This window comes from Chanos chanos, chromosome 10 (assembly GCF_902362185.1).
Source record: "Chanos chanos chromosome 10, fChaCha1.1, whole genome shotgun sequence".
Lineage (NCBI taxonomy): Eukaryota > Metazoa > Chordata > Actinopteri > Gonorynchiformes > Chanidae > Chanos > Chanos chanos.
In genome coordinates this window covers 4,249,203-4,272,873 of record NC_044504.1, presented here as the reverse complement: position 1 = coordinate 4,272,873, position 23,671 = coordinate 4,249,203, and the positions used below count along the sequence as shown (strand labels likewise).

The window sequence follows — 23,671 nt, the reverse complement described above, 5'->3', positions numbered from 1 at the left end:
AGTGTAGGATAATTGTCTGTGGTATAGTTTATTTGTCTGTGGTGTAGGATATTTCTCTGTGGTATAGTTTATTTGTCTGTGGTGAAGGATATTTCTCTGTGGTGTAGGATATTTCTCTGTGGTGTAGGATATTTCTCTGTGGTATAGTTTATTTGTCTGTAGTGTAGGATATTTGTCTGTGGTATAGTTCATTTGTCTGTGGTGAAGGATATTTCTCTGTGGTATAGTTCATTTGTCTGTGGTATAGTTTATTTGTCTGTGGTGTAGGATATTTGTCTGTGGTATAATTTATTTGTCTGTGGTGTAGGATATTTGTCTGTGGTATAGTTTATTTATCTGTGATATAGTTTATTTGTCTGTGGCGTAAGATATTTGTCTGTGGTATAGTTTATTTGTCTGTGGTATAGTTTATTTATCTGTAGTGTAGGATATTTGTCTGTGGTATAGTTTATTTGTCTGTGGTGTAGGACATTTGTCTGTGGTATAGTTAATTTATCTGTGTTGTAGGATATTTGTCTGTGGTATAGTTTATTTGTCTGTGGTGTAGGATATTTGTCTGTGGTATAGTTTATTTGTCTGTGGTGTAGTTTATTTGTCTGTGTTGTAGGATATTTGTCTGTGGTATAATTTATTTGTCTGTGGTGTAGGATATTTCTCTGTAGTATAGGATATTTGTCTGTGTTGTAGGATATTTGTTTGTGGTGTAGCAAACTTGTCTGTACTGTAGTATATAAGTCTGTGGTGTTGGATTTTTGTCTGTGGTGTGTGATATTTGTCTGTGGTGTAAGGATATTTGTCCATTGTCTAAGTTATTTGCCTTTGGTGTAAGGATATTTGTCTGTGTTGTAGGATATTTGTCTGTACTGTAGGATATGTGTCTGTGTTGTTGGGCATTTGTCTGTGGTGTAGGATATTTGTTTGTGTTGTAGGATATTTGTCTGTAGGATATTTGTGGTATAAGGATATTTGTCTGTGGTGTAAGAATATTATTCTGTGGTGTAGGATATTTGTATGTAGGATATTTGTGTTGTAAGGATATTTGTCTGTGTTGTTGGGCATTTGTATGTGGTGTAACAATATTAGTCTGTGGTGTAGGATATTTGTCTGTAGGATATTTGTGGTGTAAGGATATTTGACTGTGGTGTAAGAATATTATTCTGTGGTGTTGGATATTTTTGTCTTTGCTTTAGGTTATTTGCTTTTGTGTAAGGACATTTGTCTGTGGTGTAAGGATATTTTTCACAGAGACCATGTAAGATCATTAGGTATTCTACGAAATACTGAATCACACTTTCAGTATAAATCAACAACACAATAATCTCCATAACCTCACTGACAATAGCTCAACAAGTTAAGCATTTCTGCTAAAGCGTTCAGAGAAAGAACAGCAAGCTTTTTCATCAGTGATTTATCGTTCGTGCAGTCCCTCCCTTAAACGTCTTCTCAGTATTACTATCATAGCGTTATAATTGAGCTCTGAACATTCTCCGCTCTCAAAGCAAATCGCTCTCGTTTTCTCTGCCGTTTATGGTCCTCCTCAGCATACATTCCTAAGAGTAAACAGCAGCTGGCTGAATCACACTCGGGATAATTGCATCTCTTGATTTAGAGGAGACAATGTGACAGCCCCCATTAATGGATTCCATTCATCATCGGTGAGTGAGATAACAGACGTCTCGGGAAGCAAATGCAAGGCTGCTGTATCGTTCGTCTGAACGTGTGGGACTTTTGTCAACATGACAGTGGTCCCAGATAACTCTTCTCTTCTCTGGTAGACCTACTTGTCTCTTTATGACTGGTGACACCCTTTGAAACAAGTTGACTTTAGGCTAACAGCTCATGTATGGTTGTAGGGTAAGAAAAAAAAAAAAAAACCCACCCCAAAACGCTACTCCACAAAAGGTCACTTGTTTAAAGAACTACTTTGAATGATTCATAATAAACAAAGATGTGTCCTGGAATCAGATCTCTTGAACAGTCATGCTTGCTGAGGGCAACTCGACTGAAGATAGGAAACAAATAACTCTATGCGTCTTTTGGTAGAACGTTAATGATCTTTCCTTCCCCAGAAAGGCGGGGGCGGGAGATCCTAACCGAATCTTAGATGAAACGGCTGGGACTCTGACTAGGTGTGACGGGCAATAAACATGCGTTGCATCTTGATTTATGTACACCTTCCGTTTGAGCAGTTTTTAATGAAATCTTTATTCTGATTCTGCAGTGCTTTGTCATGGCCTAATCTGGAATGTGGCCTAGAGCTACTGTTTTTTAAACAGAGAGAGAGAAAGAGAGAGAGAAAGAACGAGAGAGAGCTAGTCAGACAGAGAGAAACACAAACAGAGAGACCGGGAGAGCACAAAGCCAGGCAGAAGCTCCCGTAAATAGTAAAGACGAATGTTATCAGTCGGGAGAGGATGCCGGTTTGACTCGTGCAGGCGGCCTACCCTGAAGAGAAGCCAGGCCACAGGTCTCTTGGCCAGTCGCGCGGGGCTCCAGAGATGGCGGTACAGATCCGTGTCGACCATGCCCGGGTCCACGGCGTTGACCGTCACTGGAGCAGCTGAGGCTGTAAGCATCTGCTGCAGGCGATACGTGAACAGGATCTGGGCCAGTTTGCTCTGGGCGTACGCTGCATGGGCACTGTAGCCCTGCCTGGGGACACACACACACACACAAAAAAACAAAGCGGGAATCAAACGACTCGGACAAAAACAAATTTCTCCAAATGCTTTCCTACACGGTGCTTTACGGCAACACACCAAAGTTCAAGAGCTGCCAGAGAACAAAAGAAAAAAAAAAACATTAAAAAGCTGATTTTTTTTTTCCCTCTAAAAAGAAGATTTAAGATTTTATTTTTTATCATAAAATTATGTTTTGCTTTGCTATTCAGTCCAAAGAAAATGAAATGGCACAATCTGACTTAAACCCCTTAAGAGTCACTTCTGGTCTTATTTCTGCCCCCCCCCCCATCTCTTTAATGAATGAACAGGACCAGTTCACTGTTTAAAATGTATTTTGTTTCTTTGTGTGGGAGTTTTACAGAATCTGAAAAGAGAGCTGTAATTCTGCCTTAACTAAAATGCGGTTTTCCAATAGCACGTCTTAAAGCAAAACAAAACACGGATTGATTGCATGGGCCAGAGAGAGAGACCCGGCCAGGCTCTGACTCTGAGCTGTAAATACAACGGAAACACCCTGGAAGAGAAGCTGCAAGCATTACAGGGTGTGAGCGAAGGGAGTATTTTTTTTTTTGGCAGGTTTTTCCGTCTCTTCACTTGGTCCTGTCTCACTGACACATTCGAGTTCACACGCCAGACACGTAGTCCTGTCAGTGTCCCAGCAGCCTCCAGTCACCTCCACTTAATGGGGCTCTCAAAAACACATCACTCTGCACTGGAGGGAGACAGAGAGAGAGAGAGAGAGAAAGAGTGAGAGAGAGAGACAGAGAGAGGAAGGGTGAGAGAGAGTGAGAAGAGTGAGTAAGAAGAAGAGGAGAGAGAGAGAGAGAGAGTGAGGATTGCACAGACAGAGAGAGAGAAAAATAAAACAGAGGGGCAGAGAGAAAGAGAGAGAGAGAGAGAGAGAGAGGAGAGTGACTGAGAGAGAGCACTTGAAAGGCTGGAGAAATATGACTGCTATTAATCTACCACCTCCCAACTTTTATGCAAATTGCTCCCACTCTTCCACGAGGAATAATCTGGTCTGGGATTTTTTTTTTTTCCATTTCATTTTAATTGCTGGTCTTAAATACCATGGGTAGCTCTTTTTTTTTTAGACTTTGTCACAGAAGACATGCAGCTCTTCATTTGAGTAGAGTGAATATAACTGACTGGTCATTCTTACAGGACAATGAAGACAGGCAAAAGGGATTTGAGGGGCAGAACATGAACATGACACTATTCTGCAGTGCTCTCTATTTCAATAAGGCTTCATGACTGATAGAGGTTCAGACACTGCCTCTCTGTGCGGGCTGAGTTCAGTGATGTCATGCGAAGATTCACCAACGACACGGTCACATGACCTCCCTGCCACCTGAATGATCTACGGGTCAAAGTTCACTGAACCACTAAACATTCTGTGCGAATGCTCACGAAGCATTATTTCAAAATGAAATCTTAGAAGAGAAAGAAACAAATCAATGAAAGCAAAGCAATAAGTCATGATACAAACACGGATGGTGTATAATACAGGACGTGATAAAGTGTAAAATGCTTTTGTACCATGTGCATGTATCTGAACTGCAGAGTCCCATTAGAAATTCAGTAGCACTATCCTCTCATTGTCTATCAACGTCTTCATATCCTCAACAAAAAAGACAGATTATTACACTGTCGTTATTATTATGTTGCTACAAACTAAGCTACTCTGTATAAAATTTCAAATATTCCACAATTTACAGTTCATACAATTATCTGTTTACAAATACATGTGTATTAGCGACAGGGACCAAAGAAAGTGGATGCTTGAAAATTGTGTGTGAGTATGTGTGTTACGTTATGTTTGTGTGAGTGTCTTAGCGTAGTCTGTCACCTGTGGAATTTTCCTGATGAAAACAGGTGTTGTAATGTGAACAGGTACCTGTAGAGCAGTTATGAGTCATCCAATTACAACAAATTAACATCCAAAACTTTGAACCCCGGGTTTCATTCAGAACAAAGAAACACATTTTTGAATGTTCCTAATTACACCCTCGCATGCCAACCTAGTCTGAACTTGTAACACATTATAAAAGCAATTAACACTTGACTGGATAATTTACACCTCCCCCTTTTCCATCAGTTTGGCAGTGTCTGTGGTGTCTTCTTTTTTCTCTCTTTAACACACCAATGTTTCGGATGAGCGGTCTGCCCTCAAGTCCGAGACATCCTCTCCTGATACCAACCACACTAGACTCTATAATCCATGTCAAAAGCTGCATCGTGATGTTCCAGAATGTTCTGATCATATTCAACATCGGGGTTTAAATATCTCACGCTGGCAGACATGACACCACTTTTTAGGAAACAAACAAACTAACTAAAAACAGAGGGGTATTCGCCTGGGGTATTCATCACTGTGTATCAACATTACACACAACCAGCCAGCCAGCCAGCCAGCCAGCCCATGGCTTAAAAGAATACACACCTCAACACAGGTTACCTGCTATTGCAGGGATGTTCTAAAATGTCACATTTAGACAGCACACAAGAGAACATTAAGAAAACCAATTTTACGTGTTTTCTGAACATGAAATGTTTAGCCAGCAGCAGAACTGATCCTACAGAGACAGACATTCAAAAGAAAAAAAAAAAACCCCAAAACTTAAAATATTCACTAGAAACTGCCAGAGCTGTTCTCTTCACAGTTTAGTCTATAGACTTACGTGCTTTGGAGGTCCTCCAGTGTGAGGTCACCAACATAGTGAGCGGAGGACGAAATGTTGATGATCCGAGCAAACAAGTCATCTTTCCCAGAATCCCACAGACAGTGTAGCAGGAGGTTAGTCAACAAGAAGTGGCCCAGGTAATTGACACAGAAGTGAGATTCAAAGCCGTCCTCTGTTCTTTTCTCTGGTACCAGCATAACGGCCGCTGCAGTGGAGATATTTAAACATAAACACGCAAACATATACACACACACACACACACACACACACACACACACAGGAAACATAAGTAAAATGTTTCCTAGATACACCATTATCAAAATGGTCATATATGCAAGTTTGTGCCGTGTGTTTTGAATTGATCTCGTTAATTAAAAAGAAAATAATGATGGGAAAAAAACCCTTCAAGCAGTGCTCCCATTTTCACAAAAAGGCTAAGCATTATGCTTTGGTAATATCATTACAGTCACCTTGACAACAGGATAAAGAAGGCTAACAGGATGGTCTGGAGACTTCGCCCATCATTAATCAACTCTAAAATGGTTTCACCCCCCCCCCCTCCCTGAATCTATGTGAGCACCAGCTAACTGCAAATAACCTCTTTCTTACAGAAAATGACCTGTCAGTCACGTTTTTGCTAACTGACTCGGTTTGTAACGTTTCTTTTCTCCTTTCAGTCATGAAAGCAGGAGGCAGGATAATCGGGATTAATTCGCAGCAATTTCTAATGGACATTAATCAGAAACAGCTTGTTATTAATCAAAAACAAACGTTTCCCGATGAGTGATTGAGGCTATTGCTCTAATTATTAACAGATGACAGGATACACGTTATAATTACTCAAAGAAAACGCAGACATTTACTTTAAACTCTTCAGCTGCAACACATACAGTGTAATTGTGCTAAGGGCCTGAAGAAGATAGCTTTTAATTTCAACACAAACGATAAACGAAAGCTTTATCAACAATAATGTTTGCATTTCCAGCTATTCGTTTCGCAGTCGCTATTATCCAAACATGCAGAACGTTCGTGCCGAGAAATCCATGCTAATAAATTAGCATCGATTTTTGTTCATTATGGAAATCTACCAGCTACGTTAGCAAGACAATGAATGACACTGTTACTCTAATATGTATGCATAGGCAGTTCGTGTGTGCTGATCGTAAAACACGCACCATTGTTGATGAGGACGTGTAGCTGAATGCCCCTTTTCTTAAAGTTCTGGGCAAACTGCCGTATGGACTCCAGGGAGGCGAGGTCAAGCTTCAAAAACTCAACTGTGGGGAAAAAAAGCGAACACATGAGCATGAAAACACGAAGAACCCACACAACTATCCCCCACCGTATTCTATGGTTTCCTCATATTTACGAGAAAGTAAACATCAACAGTTTAATGACTCTTTGTAGCTATTGCCTATGTAAACTGGAGTTTAAAAGACGACATAATCCGATCTTTTCTTTTTTTTACCTAATATGCAAATTTCTGCGTATATCGACCTATATGGCCTAAGAAATCAAGTAGCATAAAATAGGGGGAAGCTGACTTAGAACTATTTATGGGAACTGAATCATCATGTGACCATTATGTTGATTATGTGCATAACTGTAGCCTATGTGCATTCATGACCAGAAGATTATTTAAATGGCTAAAAAAGAGAGAAAAAAAATCACAAACTGCTCTAATCATCGGCCCACTTTGTAAAGGGATTAATTTCAGACCAATTTCTCAGTTACAACATCAAAGCGCCCTGTGCGTGCGCATTCATCTCTTAAAACGAGGCGCTTGTACAAAGCAAATACAGCCGGCTTGGCTAACACGTCTCATTAAATAACGACATTACTTTCTTTCATTCTGGAATCTTTTTCACTTCTGAATACGAGTTTCCAAAGAAACCACGAGCCACTGCGTTTCCATTTCCTCTCAATACGTGTGTAACGTCACCTTCTGTAGAAATGACTGTCTCGTCTCGAGTGACACGGTGGAAAACATTCAAGACAACTGTTAAAACGGTGAGACACAAATAAAAGATATTTTCTTTTTTAAGTAAGTAATCCGTAAATGGAGTTGAATGTGTTTTGAATAGTTGATTATGATGCAAACATCTCTGGGGCACAAAGTGGCAAAAGGCATTCCCATGACACTTGAGTGAGTTCATTATGTTCTCAAATACATTGAATTGAATTTCTGTTGCCGCAACAACATACGCGTCAGAGTTTTATGCAAAAGGAATCAAATTACGTTCATATATTGGTTTTCTATGGGATGCCATTGTGTTGGACTGAGAAAAAGAAATCACCCACATGCACAGGGTTGGCTTATATTACCTGTTATTCTCGGTGCCGGGGGGACAGGGGCACAGAATCTAAGACAACCTAATAGCAAAACGTCACTACAGCTTGTTCCGTACAATGTGTTCAACTGGACGCGCTCTCCCTTGTGAACTGTCGTGCATCATTGTAACGTCATGAACTGACAGAGGACGCGCAGTGTGAGAAAACCAGAAGACCATTCAGTGATGTCGAGCTGATGAGGCTTCAGATTCTATAAATAGTTGTAGGAATTCCAATATAGAATCTTACTGATACACACATTAAAACACACAGACATTTACATTCACTCGTTTAGCAAACACTTTTATCCAAGGAGACTTCCAAGACAGGCAGAAAACAAACCAAGCATATAACCATTAAGGAGATGCCTGTTGCATAAGTGCCACCGCCAAGTTCAGGATCCGACCACATGCAAATACAAAAAAAAAAAAAAAAAAAACGTTGAAGGAAAATGAGAGAGTGGACTACAAGTGGGCAAAAAGCTCCCATAATATTAACTGTCAAGAACCTCTGACAAGCAGAAGTATCACGTTTAAGTGCTAGGTGGTGCTAGTCATAGAGAGAAGGAAATCTACATTCGAAAAAAAAAAAGAAAAAAAGTCAATGTACACAAGGCAGTATCAGCGGCATAAATGTATGGTAATAGTGAGGAAGTGCTGTGAAGTCTTCATCATAGAATGATGGGTTGGAAATACAAAAAGCTATATCCAACAGTTACTGCAACAGAAAGGCTCTATTGTGTTTGTCTCTTGTTTCAGCCTCTGTCTTGCTTCTCTGTTCTGAAGTGGATACCAACTCGTAAGCTGTTTTTTTCACTGCTCCATGTGGGGAAATAGAAGGCCAGTCGCTTTTTATTCAGGCTCTGAGTTCCACATAATGAATTCACCCAAAAAGACATAGTAATTGCTCATCTCCAAAGTCTACCAGACACTGAACATTCACAGCAGTGTCACTAGAGCACTGCAGAGACTGGTGCTACAGGGAGTTGCTCACAGCTGTGGTCTATCAGTAGAATGTTAGCAGAGCTGTTTTAATAAATCATTACGGTGTCGAACGCAATGACACACTGTCTTATCAACTCGACTCCAATGGCTCCCATTTCCATACAAATGCAATACAACACAAAATTGTGCCTTCAAGCTTCCACATTGGACCTGGCCAATTGCGTTTCACAGTCATGGATGTGTGTGTTTGTGTGTGTGTCTGGGGTGGAGAGGGGGGTGTATATTATTTAACTGTTCAGCTTTGGCACATATTTTACAGTATGTAAAGGCAGAGGGCCGTTCCCTCTTTTGCTCGCTGAAGGGCAAGGAATTCCAGGCTAGGCAGCAGTCATTAACCTCGGGAAACCCAGCTTAAAATGGCAGCCAGACCCCAAGGGCAGCCTCCTCACTCCCTCTCTTCTCACACACACATACACACACACACACACACACACACACACACACATATACAGACACACATACAGGATGAGTGAAACCGGCTCACCCAGCGAACAGAGTAGACAGGGCTCCCTAAGCACTGTCCTCTTCTCACACACACATACACACACACACACACACACACACACATACACACACACACACACATATACAGACACACATACAGGATGAGTGAAACCGGCTCACCCAGCGAACAGAGTAGACAGGGCTCCCTAAGCACTGTCACAACACATGTGTAGACGCCGGCGGAGGAGTGTGGAGTGGTGACTGGGAGGTGCTGGGAGGCACTGGGAGGGAGGCTGTTAAAGCTGATGTTACTGACTTGCCTTTACTGCCTCTGGGACAGAGTTAACCTCATTTATGCTTTAGCACTGCCCAAAAAAAAGAGAGAGAGAGAGAGAGAGAAAAAAAACAAACCCAGACCCGTGTCTAATAAAGTAGCGGGGGAGCGGAGGTTCGTGTAACTCAGAGGTAAAGTGCACGTCTCATCATTACGCCTCACACGTTCGCACTCTCTTGGGCGAACAAACAGATCGACTGACTTCAGGCTCGCGCTTGGTTTTTGAGGAGGAAGTTGATCACTCTTGAATTACTATAGAAAATATTTACTTGTATAGAAACATATTTTTTTTGGTGTTCAGTGCCTTTTATTTAAGGTTACAATTAACATAGTGGTACAAGTACTTATAACTGCATTTATAAGATAAATAAGAATGTAAGGGCTGTCAAAGTTAACGTGTTTATAACGCGTTAACGCAATTTTTTTAACGCCGAATAATCCAAATCCTAATATGACCCTTTGAATCACCCGTAGTTCAAGGAAGGCTAGAAATCACCTGCCACATCAGTACCTTGTGAGAGGTTGTCTTCCATCTCTGGGCATGCTGTACAGAAATCAAGCTGCCTTATCATCTGAAAATGGAAGTAGACTTGTGTTTCTAAGCAACGTGCTTGGTGCAAAGGAGTAGGAAAAGTACATGTGCAGTATCCAAGAGTAGTATTTAAAATTTTGGAATCAGTCAAAACGCACAAAATCCAAAATGGCCAACCTGCTGTTGGGTGCAGTTAGTGAATGTGATTGGGAAAGTTGCTCTTATTGAGTAGACCAATCATTTTGGCCGCTTGATTTTGAATTGTTCTATCTTAAGCTGCTGTTGTAAACTCCTGTTGGCGAGGTAGGTTTTTTGTGAACTGCTGGAAAATAATAAATGGATCTGGATGAAGCATATTTTGTCCACTCATGTTTATAGACACATTGCACTTGGATAATCTTTCATTACGGTAAAATTTGAGTAGATCAAAATGTGCGATCAATTGCGATTAACTACACAAACTGTAGATCAAAATGTGTGATCAATCGCGATTAACTACAGAAACTCATGCGATTAATCGGGATTAATTATTTTAATTGTTTGACATCTCTAATGGATATTATTTTGAACTCTGCTCCCTGTTTCACCTCTATCAGAAATGACCTGGTCAGAACGAAAACATTAAAACTGAGCGTCTCTCTTCAGACAGTAGCCATGTAAGACTGTTTGGTAGATAAGTTATTCACTTTGTATCAGGTAAAGAAGATGAGCATAAATTAAAATAAAAATCAAAATAATTATAATTAAAACATTCACCGCGGGACGAAGGCGACCACTCAGAACAGATCTGTCAGGCGCTGGTGTTAATCTTACCCAGCGAGGGGTTAAAACGACCTAAATCACACCAGGGAAATTCAACCCATTCAGACCAGTAAGAGAGCAGCCGGAGCCCCTCATCGCTGAAGATGAGCCTGTGGCTTTGTCTCGTCGTGCGCCGCACGTACGCGTTCCCGGGTTGTCGAGAAAGGGCTGGGCGAATGACTCATGTGACCAGAAGACGTCTTCCCAGAGCCCAGTGCGCCGCGGCCTCTGTTCCGCGCATCACTTCACTTGAAGACGTGCCTTTTTAGCCGTAACAAGAGGTTTGTGAACCGCAAACACACCATACTATCCCTCTCTGTTAGGTTCTTGATGAAACCGTTGGCTCACGCCCTGGTCTGACATTTGCTGTTTACTTGATTCAGAGTTGCTTGTTTGTTTAGGTTTACATCTAAAACAGTTTGCTTACATCACGATTGAAGAGTGTGGACAAGACTGTTAAGGTTTTGCCACAGATTTCCATGCCAACATCACCTGTCTTTCCTTGTGAAACATCAACAAGTTGAACAGTCTTCATCACTGAGGCCCGTGTCAGACATACCATAATCACCAGAGTCTTCCTCAGATCTTTTCCTCTCGTCACGGTAACCAAAATAACTGCTGACTGGGCCTGTACAGCATCTTTAATCATGACACTAAGCATGATGGGAAACCTGCTTCATTACTTAAGTAACTCAAGAACCATGCCCCTAAGGAGGCACCAGCTTCCAATATACTAGACATCCCCACTCAAAGGTTTACTCAATATACTGCACATCCTTGCTCATCTACTCAAAGGTTTCTTCTACCTAACAAAACAAAAATGGCTGTGATTCTAGAGATCATTTACACGCTGTGTTTTGCAACAGATACACATCATTTTCAGTAGGTCATTTTCTAAGGCAATCTGCTCATGTCTTGGTGGAGACAGTTTCGGAGAGATGAGACAGAATGACACGCACCGCTGAGTGGACAGATGAGTTCGAGATGGACCTATCAAAACGACACACTCCGCTCATTTCTCCCGATATCAGACCGAAGCTCTGGCAAGGTCGGGAAAGACGAGGAGGGATCATTCAAATTTACACCCTGTCCTGATCTACCATAACTTTTCGAGGAACCACCATCATGTGCCCCTGGCGCAGCCGGCGAACCTCTGCGCAGAAACGTGCTTAATCGAATTAACGAGGTGGACAGCTGGGCGACTGAACAGTCAATTCTCCTTTAAGTGGTTTACAGACCATACAAATATCCAAACATCCACCGAAGACGAGCACAAGAAAGTGTCCACGTACAAACGGCATCAGAAATTAAATGTGAAATGACAGATTCGTAATGGAATTCCTGTCATTATAGTTGCCCTCTTGCTGAGACGAGCTAAAATGCAAAGCAAGTAATGAGCATCGTTAGTCGTTCTGAATTTGAATCAGCTGCATCTGAAATCGAATAAGGCCCAAATGGCACTTTATTAATCCCTCTGTTCTGAAAATCTTTTTTTTTTTTTTTTATTTTAATATGAGGTTGACATATCAAGGATTATTAAATTATCTTTTGTCTTCCATGTCAGGGATCCTTTGACAAATATGGGGGGAAAAAATGAACCGTTCACACACACAAACAGTATGAATCTATTTTTTTAAACATATATTTTTAAGTCTATCACGCTGTATGATGCCAGTGCCATACATGGAGGAGTAATTAATGATCTAATTAAGATGCAGCCTCAATTACCATTACAATTAACAATTAATCCTGCACTGCAGGGCTCAGGCAGAAATGCCTACAGGTTTGAAAGCACTTTAAACATCTGCGTGTTACAAAAATAAATAAAAAAAAAAAAAAAATACAGTGTCAGTTCTCTGACTCTTTTGTTTGTATTAGCTTGTCTGCGTCATCAACCCACAGACACAGACACGTACGCAAAGAGCAAAAATCTCCCCACAACTCTAAAATTCACTATCAACATTTTTAGAGGGAGGGGAAGGCAGGCATTCTTTAGGGTTTTTTTTTTTTTTTGCATCAAGCTTGGTTGGAAATCACGTATGAAGAACGTAAGTGACGTGTCACGTCCAAAGACACTCTCACACTGTGTCTTTCATCCTCTTTTCCCCCGGGGGGAACAATGTTAGGCTGACGGGAGAGTATTCCTCTCGGAAACGTACACGTGACTGATTTCTTACTGCTTTGTAAAATGCATCGTTCTTTTTCGGTCTGTAGCCGCAAAGGAAAGGAGATAAGGACGATCATTTGGGCACAAGCTAAAGATGGTTTTTTTTTTTTCCCCCCTCACCCCACTAAATTTGCTCAGTAGCTTATTTGCATTTGACAGGACACACAAATGTGTCCTGCTGTTGTCGGGTTGGTTGGTTTTGGATTCTAAGAAGTGTCAGTCGGTATGTAGAGCCAGGTTTGTCTTCTTTGTTCAGATGCTTCAGAGGTTTAATGTAATTTGGGAGGGGAGGGCGTGGTGGCGGGAAGCTAACTGCTCCTGGTCAGAGTCACTGAATGCGAGGCTGCCTGTGCCCGGCTGCACGCTGGGAGAGTGGAAACCAGTCAGGCACATTCTTTCTGGCCCGAAGCTCAAAGAAATCCAAACGTGGAGCCCGCTGTGCGCTCCGCGTTTGGTGCCGACGAGCGGGGCTTTCATCCTAAAAAACGCCCCGGACTGGAGCTGACCCGCACTGCCTTCTGATGGCACTCCACTTCCACATCCTTAATGCAATCCCACCCACACAAAGCCCAGCTCTGTTTTATCTATCTAGTCATTAAATACTTCCTGTTAATGCAAGTGTCTCATACTCTCCCATTTTTCCCCTGCCTCAGGACTATTTACTCTTTTTATAATATTATTAAGAAGCTGTTTGTTTATTAATATTTAATGATGAAACACAAAACGTGTTAGCATATATCTGATACTGTGTGGTTTAACCTTTCTCATACACTGCTATGCAAATTCACTCCTCTTCCTTGAAGACACTGGTGGTTCCCACGACCAGTTTATTAGCTGATGAAAAAAAATTTTTTGAAGGCATATGTTTGCGCCTGTCATTTGCCTTCCAACGCGAGAAGAAACCTTGTCATCACGCGATGATTTATCTTCTGTTTGCCAAGGCCCTGAAGCCTCCCCTGACAAACTGGCAGGGGCATCATTCCCGCGCAGCTGTCGTAGTTTCACGAGGCTTCACCCACAGGATGATTATCATTCTTCCCATGCCGAAGACACGGGGGCTGGGGCTGGGCGGGTGGTAGATGGTCAGACAGGCTCTGAAGATATGTGTTATTGTGCCGTAGCGGAGGAGGAAGAAATGCATCAGCGGAAAAGACGGGAAAAGACGTAGCGAACGATACCGCGGCGCGACCCCGTGCGTCGTTTATCAGCGGGCGAACGCTCTTTAGCCCCGACGTGACGGGACGCTCCGACTCAGAGAGGCATCAATGGTCAAACCACCTCCACACGTTTACCCCTAAACTTCACAACAAAAATTCCACTCGGATTTATTTGTGAAATGGTCTTTAACACGTGCTCTAAAGAATTCCCTGGGTCCGGGGCCCTTCCCGATAATCAGTCCAAGGCAGTGAGGCCGAGGTAAACGCTCCCTGAGTGGAAATAAAAAGGAGAGACGCCGCGAGAGGAATCTTGATTGGGTAGCTGACTGCTCCCCCATCCTGAGTCAGAGAAGTATTCATCACTGGACAGGCAAACAGCACTTTGCTTCTCTCCACTGGGTTAAATATTTATCTCTTTTCCACCCATTTAAACACAATCTGAGCAGAGACAGGGGAATAAAAATCCCCTAAAGAGAGTTTGGACTGATTTATGGCTGTCAGAAACACACAGGGAAGAAAACGGGCGTAGAGCAAACACGCGATATGACTCATGCAGACAGTTTTGATGTCTGACTGGAGAAAGATGGTCAGGTGAAGACTCTGTCTGAGGGCTTGAGCCTCCAAACCCGACGGCAAATAATGTTGTGACGGCCACTGTTTTTCTCTGTCAGTCCGATGAGCAGAGAGAGGCCAGGATATCCAAGGCTCAGTGTCCAACGCTGTCTTATCCGTTAGGCTGTGTGCTCATTCTAGATATAGATAAATCCAACTTAATCTAAGAGCTATGCCAGCTAAAAGAACCTGAGACGTTGGTATTCATCACTTCTTAAGAAGTAAGTTGTTGTTGTTGTTGTTGTTCTTGTGTGCAAGCTTAAGTTGCACTCCAAGTAAAAGTCCCTCTGGAAATTCAATGACTAACGCAGACTTTACCTTGAGCCCATAAAGCCATTAACATAAAATCTATTTACAACAGCAACGAGTGGGCAGTGCCTAGAGGCATTCTGGAAAAAAACCAATCAAGCTACATCTCCACCCCACACCCCTTTACCCTACACTGCCAACCCCCCCCCCCCCCCCCCCCCCCCCCCCCCCCGACACACACACACACACACACACACACACTGTGACTATCCTCCAACAGTCTGTGCCACAGCTTAAACAAACACAGTCTGACAATACACACTTATTAATGCTCTTCGTACCCATCGGAGATGACTGTGTGCCACACTATATTGGGTTTAAAGGGACAGCGTTTCCCCCTTACCGCATCGGGCCGGGTCTACTGCCCACAGGGGCTCATGGGAAAGCTGCTACACTTCTTGGAGAAAGAGAGAGAGAGAGAGAGAGAGAGAGAGACAGGGAGAGGCGTGCTAAAGTTGCACAGTAGGAGGGTTTTTTTTTTCTGCTTTGTTTACAGACCAGCAAACCCCACTTCTCATTTTTATCATAGAAAACCAGCATGACGGCTAGAAACACTCAGGAATGTGTTTGGACAGCCAAAACATAAAATAAACAAGCTGGATGTTTGGGAATAAGACATAAAAAAAAAGGGGGGGGGGGGGGTAGAGGAAGGAATTTCATGGCAACCAGTCTTTTAAGGGCATCTGTGTTATTGCGGCCTCGTGAGATTATAAAAGCGTGGAAGGAACAAGCCCTGAGATCCCCACACCCCGTACTCGTAACAGCATTTTCAGAGTTAGCCGTTCTTCTTTAACGGTGAGGAAAGCACAGCAACGGGATTAAAAATTCTATTTTAAACGCTGCATTTTACATCGGAGTCAAGAACAGACAAAACATAAAAAATAAAAGGAAGAATATCTAAACAAGATGTTGCCACAGTTTCTCTGCACTCTTGTACTGGGGAAAAAAGAAGAATAAATCAACATTTAATTTCAAGGTGCTGGAACTTCAAGATGTAAAACGCCTCCTTGATCCTGAAACCCCTTCACCTTGATTTAAATTTCTAAGGAACAACCTCTGTCCTTGCTTTTGGGTCCTTTTGGCGTTCTCTTGCTTTTGGAGAGAGTACACAATGTGTGTTTTCTGGCAGTGCGGTTTAATAAACAGTGTGGGGTTTTAGCTATTTCTGATGCAACACGAACACGTTTATACTACTTCCAAGAAAATGAAACCTTTTCTAATATTATTTTGTCATAACCGTTATTTTTTTTTTTCCTCCGTCAGTTCACGTTGAAAAATGGAATTTGGCATGATCGAGCGAGTGTGCCAAAGCAATGACGTTTGTTGTTCGATCAAAAAAAGGAAAAAAAAAACAAAAAACAAACAAACTGACATCATTCCTCCAGGGCAATAATTCAATACTGTAATAAAAAAAATAAATGAATAAAAATAACAATAATAAAATAATAATGAAAAAAAACCCCACAGCTCTTGGCATGTTTGAAGCTTGTGAGTGATTGTGATGTGTTTTGCCCTGCGCTCTGGACCTAACTCAATCAGTCAATGTATCGGAGCATCTACCTGGAGATAAGACCCCGGCTCTTAACTATAATGGATTGGGTCAATGACTCTTTCTTTTCTTTTATTGTGAAGAAAAAAAAAAGACTGACACAAAAGGTTACAGAACAAGCCCTTAAGTAAGTAAAGGCTAAGGCAGGTCTCCAATCTTAATTTCAGGTAGCTTCAACCTTGGAAGGAAACTAAAACTGCACTCAGGCTGTCAGTATGGACCATAAGGTATTGTACCGCCAGGCTAAATACGTTTCATGGCTTTTGGACGGCCTCTTTGAAAAGCGAACATACATTTCTTGTTTGGTTAGGTTAAAAAGGTGTTAAAATATGTTTTAAAGCAATTACGAACGACTGGCAAATGTTTGTTCACGCTGTGACTTAGGAGATATTTCAGATTCCGGAATATTCCCTAAAGCTCCGCTATTAAACACACGCAGAGTTCTACTGAGTCAAGCCACCACTGACGTCTTCCGCATTAGAAAGCAGTGAGCAACTGGTCGACGTATGTGTCCTTCTGTTATCCCTGGCAAAGCTATGGCTTTTCCCATGTCCAAGGGAGATGAGTGAAAATGACCTTCAGCGTGTTTGTCCATGCAGAGAAGCTAAAGGCTTTGTGTGCAATGCTGATATGATGATACAAGGGACAACACGCAGTGTGAGACAGGTTAATGAGACATTGTGTAGTCTACTCAGCTCTGAGTCTATAGAGCCCACTGTCCTCCTACTTGACCTTCTAAATGCTACTTATTGACATTTTCGCCTGTTCAACACGATCGCTGAGAAACAAGTGTTTGAACGTATTAGCATTCACCGGACGGCTTCCTTTTTTTTTTTCTATTTCGTTATTTTTTTAAGGCCTCTTTTCTCTGAGGAAGGCTCGTTAGGGCCTTGTTTCTCGTGGTCCCTACATGACTTGAGGAGATTCATCAAGGACGCTTGGCGTGAAGTCCACACGCTACATACCAATGAGCGAGCGGGGCCTCGTTCTCATTTCGGACACGACCGCCTGAAAGAGTAGAGCTATACATCTTCATCTAAAACTCCACTGAAGCAGCTGTACAGTGCAAATACGGATCCTTTATCGAGAACTGACTGCAAAAAAAGGCAAGAAAAAAACGGATCCTTTATCGAGGACTAACTGCAAAAAAAAAAAAAAAGGATTGAATAAAGATTCATCCGCAGAGTACATCAGCATGAAAACTGAGGGTTTTTTCTTTTTCTTTTGGAAGACAGTTCCTTTCTCAACCATATTTCCATATCTCCCGAGAATGAATACCTCCTGTGACTGCTAGAGAAAATTCCAAAGAGGTTAAAAATTATATATATATATATATATATATATATATATATATATATGCACGCATATGTAGTGGCTTTTCAACTTGGCCTTTTTAACATTTAATGCTGAGGCAGTAACATATTTTGGTATAAAAGTACACATTTTCCAGGAAGCATGCTTTCAAGAATGATTAAACAATGCTGAAAACAATCCTTGTTTTTGAAACATCAAATCACATTGCCTAAAACTGGCTTTACTTCAAGTCTAATTCATCCCCCACTCTTTCTGTTCATTAAACAGCATTGAGTAGAGAAGGCGTCGACAGTGCCAACACTGACCGAATATAAACTGACACCATGATTAATCAGACAGGCTTACTTCAAGATTGATTAAAAAGACGTCAAAGCTCTGAGAATTTGCTATAAACCTATTTCACTGGTTTCCAGTATCAAGGGTTAGGCAAAAAAAGAGAGGGAAAAAAAGAAAACATTTGAGCCAGGTGTGGATCTGAGAGAGCTTACTGCTTCAAAGGACTGTAATGTCTTTGTAATCGCACACAATTCACAGTTGTGATGTTTGAAATTCCAAACTCAGCTGAACACATTTTTCATAAAAAAAAATGTGGGCTTGACAAATTCCAGTAAAACTAAAACTCTGTCAGTTGAAGGACCATGAACAACAGTTTGCCATTCTAAGTCAGCTCCTCTATGTTTTTTTTTTTTTCTGAAACTGCATTTTGGTGCCTTGTGAATGATCCATGACACACAAATTTCCTGACCAGTGAAAAAGAAATAAACTTCCGCTATGAACAGGTATGAGCACCGTCTTTGCGAGAGGACTAATTCAACTGAACTGGAATTAAAACACAGATAATATAGACCAGAGACACAGCTGTGACACACCTACTTAAAAAGAGTCTACACAACACGGCAGGAAACTATACCAGATTCTATACTGGTGCTGTAACTATTTTATGGCATTAAAAAAAACTATTTTTTTTCCCTTAAACTTCTTTATCTTGCTAAAACCCCGCTGACAGAGTGTAGTCTGAATACCTTTTCTGGGCCTCCATCCACTTCCCTCTTGCTACAGACAGCAGCTGAATGGAAGTTAATCACAAAGCACAATAAGAGGAACACATCTTTGCCAGTGTGGAGTAGAGTGCTGATTATCTCTCTGGGGGAAAAAAAAGTAGGGGAAAAAAGAAGAAAGAAAGAAAGAAAGAAAGAAAGAAGGAAGAACGCACCCTTTCTGTCCTTACTCTCCTCTTGGATCCTCTTCACTGCTGCCAGTCCTTCCTCTTCGTGACTGGAGGCTAAACAGAAAGGAAGGACAAACAGATCGTCTACTAACGGCTTTCACTCAGTGCGGTTTCTATGCCTGTCAGTCATCTGGTGTCTATCTCAGTACCTGCTAAACCTCACAAACAACTGTCACCATCTCTCTCAACACGAGTATGGGGGGGGGGGGGGGGGGTGTTACAGTTCAGTCAACTGAAATGAGAACTAAGACTTACAGGAAGGTCAAGTCCTACGGAGTGGTCCCAGAACAGTATTTATTTCATTACAAAATGTGCCGGGGAAACACTGCAGACAGATGAAGGAAAATACAGGCTTCTGATGGTTTTTAACATCTACCTGAGTCAGCTCCTTTGAAATGAGTGTTGAAATGCATTTCAATGCTGAAATATAGTCCTGGGAATGACAGAGTGTGACTAGGGTGTAAACAGCTAGAGATATATAATATAAGAGTTGGTAAGCATGCTTACTTCATCAGGTAAATTACTTTGAATAGATAGTAAACAACAGATGAACAATGTCCGGTGATATAAAATACTTTACATTTGTTATAGCCGAACAAGGAAATTAGGGAAATCTAATTTTAGGGGGACGTAATAGCTAAATATAAGAAGGCTAAATCAGCTGAAACATTCAGAACTAAATCTGTTGCTTATCTAAGACACAAAAGAAGAAGAAGAAGAAGAAAAAAAAAAGACAACAATTTGGTGTCAAGTTCGAAATAAGAAGAGTCGCCAAACATGAGATATGCCCAAAGGCAATAATTTGTCTGGTAATATTTTTGGCTTCTGGGAATTAAAAGTATAAGCTAATTAACTAATCCTATTAATGATACTACTGCTGAGTGAGAGAGGGAAGCACAGTAAGAAATCATGATCCACTCTCATGTATGAGATATGCTAACCAACAGAGAACGGCAAAGACTAACAACCTCCTACTTTTGCTATTGCCTCCACTATATGACCATCCTAAATACATTTCAAGACCCTGAACAAGGTACAGTTCCTATAAGGTGTGATTTAAAATGTATTTTTTTTAAATGATTTTTTTTTTAAAATAAATAGATAACTGTGAAATATTGTTCCACACTGTGTGACTTGAGAGACGTTTCACATTTCAGTTTCCAGAACATTCCCTAAGGCCAGACTATAAACAGACTGCATAAATTCAAAGGTGTATGATCGGCACGGAAGGGGAGGAGTGTGAATACACTGACGATTGCAGAATGGTCAATTTCCTCTGAAGTGCAAATAAAACGAAAACACCACGGAGGGATCGGTGAATTATAAAACGTGGAGGGCTTTTGACTTGAGCACGATGAAATACAATGGGAGGAAGGCTTGAGAGCGCTGATAGAACTTAACATGTAATCTCCTTAAATCTGCCAAATAAGGACATCCACAGCTGCCTGCGAAAGATGTCAAAATGCCCAAAGCAGTCGCGTTGACTGTGAAAGTAATTATTTGTTTGAAGATCAATATTTGGCATTTTAATTGATATACCATCGTTTAATGCCTTATTCTCGTGAACAATAAAAATGCTGTTTGTTTCTCTGTCTTACTGATATAACCTGGCTGTTGCAAATTCATCGGCCCTCGGTGAAAATACTTCACGGCTCGACCAAAGAGAAGTGGCGAACAAGTCATTAAATCAAAGCTCCGTGATTCTCATTAATGGCTGACAAACGACTGATCATGATGTTACAGTAGGCCTACATCGAGTCCTGTCTGTGTCTGAGACACAGGTTCTCCCACTGAGACGACCAGCGTTGTCAACAAAGGTTGTCTCTCACTGATTTGTATTCTGGAAGAGACGCCGTCGCTTTAGTGTTTCACTGTGTCATGCCTCTACGGCAGTTAAATGCCAGTAAATCTGATAGCCCTACACATGTTAAATATCCACCAAGGCCGCTCACTACTACGCATTCCCGGGATAAGTGAGACTTCGACCAGTGTGAGAAGTTCATGGTTCGGAGCAAAGGAGATTAAAAGAAATTCCGAGACGTAGGCCTACATTCTGCCGAGTCACGCTTTCTGGGTCGGATGTAACTGAACACTGTTCGCTTGGCAGTTTTTCTTGGATACCGTCTACTTTTGCTGGACCTTTGTAAGTGCTGTTTAACATCATAAAAACAAGACCCTTTCAACTAATCAGTCTTAGATGGACTCTTAACGACTATTACTATGAGAACAGAAGAGTGGTTTATTGATTGACTGTATCGGAAGGTGATTTTTTAACACTGTACCTATGATCACGTGCATTCCAAGGCTTGCCAACTGCCTGGCGGTCTCGTATCCCAAGCCTCGGGAACCCCCGGTCACTATGGCAACCCTCCCGTTTTGTCTGGGCAAAACTGTGTGAGGCAAAGGAAAAGAAACGGACATCTGAGACAGATGGTCGCTTTACGTTATCGCTTTATCGTCGCTATAATTAGCCAATACTGGTGGGATGATCTATGAAACATTCAAAAAGCATTTACCGGGACTCACTAAAGATCACTTCATTAAACACTCCTCACTGTATTGTCCTTACACAAAAGGTTCCGGTAACAGGAAGAGAGGAGTTCACATGGGTGAAATGCTAAAATAAATAAATAAAATAAAATAAAAATAAAATGCCCAAGAGCGAGGATGACGCTGATATATCAGGAGAGGTAGTCTGGATTTGGAATGCCATTAAAATAATGAAAAGGTTTTAGGCTGTACTAAATATAGGCTATTTGACCTCCATGTCATATTTCATGATTTTAATGTGTGTAAAGATGTGTAACGCTCTCAAAGCGATTTTGTTGGGTGGGGGGAGGGGGGGGGGCAGGTGAAGGGTGGGAGTTTGGGTCTCTAGCGTCCCTGTGTTTGACACATTCTAAATGAATGAAAATCTATCTTTCAGGGATTTTTCTGTAGGGACGTATTGTACCGCGGGAGGTTTCTATGGCCCTCTCATGCAATAAAAACCAGGATATGAGCTGAGTCATTTGTGACAGCTCAATAAATGGGGAAAACCCCCCATTAAATTACCTTGGCATTAATCCTACTTAAACCTTGGCTCATTTAGAATGATGTTTACAGAGACTATTCGGCATTAAGACAGTTTTAGCAAGCGTAATACATCAACCTTTCTGAGCGACAACAGTGACTCATGCCAAATTTGTAAGTCAGGGAGGAATAGTGACTCATGCCAAATTTATAAGTTTATTAAATCCTTATAAAAATACGATTTTTTTTTCTTCTGAGTCTATTTATAGAACCTCCAGACTCACCTTGACCGTGCTATATTTGATAGCCATTTTGACAGTACCAAAAAACTTCAAGAACAGTACCAAAACCAGCCAGACCAGTTCCAAAATCAGATCCGCGTACTGCACATCAACTCAGGCTGATCAGAACGGCAGGAAATCTGACAGCCTCTTAAGCGTAATTAACTGAAACTGCTTCTTCGGGGTTTCTCAAGCTGTTCTAAGAAACTGACCTTGTAGCCGCACAATTCAGGATAAGTAGCCTAAATTAAACACACTAACTGACATTTCAGTGGAAGTATTAACCTTAAGGACCATACGGGGCACAGGAAGTGTGACCTTACGTTCAGTTTGAATTTGTGTCACACGAAGCATCGGGATAACAATACGTTTTAAACTATGTACTGTTTACATATTTATTTTAGTGAGGAGCGTATTCATGGTACAGTGAACACGTTATACGGTATCGCATAACCTGGAGGGTCCGGTTTATGCTTTCTCTAAACTGAAAAGCAGAGTGTCGCACGCAAACCTGGCAAAGTGAAGGCGCTGTTTAGGAGCTGGTGTAGCAGAACTTTTACGCCGATTAAATACAGCCTCAGCAGCGGCAGAATGTATGCTAGTACCGACATGTTTTCGGGGGTTTTACCACTTATCCCCGTAATCACACTGATCAATGGATTTCCTGTTGCCCACAGTAGACCCACACGTGTAGCAGGCTTTCACTTCCCCTCCTTGTTCTTCCCCTAAGCCTCACAGAGCTGTGAGGAAACATCGGCTTTGTTGATAGTTCCGCTAGAAGCAGAAGTAGAACTTGCGTGTCCGTTTCTTCACGAACCATCAAACGTTTAGAATGCGATTCGACGAAGAGAAGTTTATAACTGTTAGAACAATACTGAATATGTCTCTCAGTTTAAGTCATATCTCGATATGAGTATGATACACGATAAGTAGCTACCATATAAAATATAACCGCATCTTTGATCCTTATAGCTTTTCCTGACTGTTAGCCAGGATAAAAGTATTATAATTAGCTTCTTTCACCATTATCCGGGATAACTTAGAAGCCAATACTGATCCACTGCTACAGTCTTTGTGACTCATATAAAACTCTGGAGGTCAGTTTCACTGAAGAACTGAAGATGTTCTCACCACCAAATAATTGAGGCTTAGTCAGCACAAGTTCAAACGTCGGTCTTATGGAAAAGCCGTTCTGTGTATCTCTCTGATTTGCTGATTTGTTTAGAATCAC

General features: G+C 41.5%; 1 protein-coding gene across 1 annotated transcript in view; it reads right to left on the bottom strand.

Moving 5' to 3' along the window:
* LOC115823192 (dehydrogenase/reductase SDR family member on chromosome X) overlaps window positions 1-23,072 on the bottom strand; it is a 28,838-nt gene extending 5,766 nt beyond the window's left edge. The window contains exons 1-6 of the mRNA XM_030787220.1: window positions 22,952-23,072; window positions 21,430-21,537; window positions 19,133-19,201; window positions 6,541-6,642; window positions 5,363-5,570; window positions 2,445-2,652 (exon numbers count right to left, since the gene is read on the bottom strand). Coding sequence (XP_030643080.1) covers window positions 2,445-2,652; window positions 5,363-5,570; window positions 6,541-6,642; window positions 19,133-19,201; window positions 21,430-21,537; window positions 22,952-23,051 — 795 coding nt within the window. The 5' untranslated portion in view covers window positions 23,052-23,072. The remainder of the gene's footprint in view (window positions 1-2,444; window positions 2,653-5,362; window positions 5,571-6,540; window positions 6,643-19,132; window positions 19,202-21,429; window positions 21,538-22,951) is intronic.
* Between the last annotated feature and the right edge of the window lie 599 nt (window positions 23,073-23,671).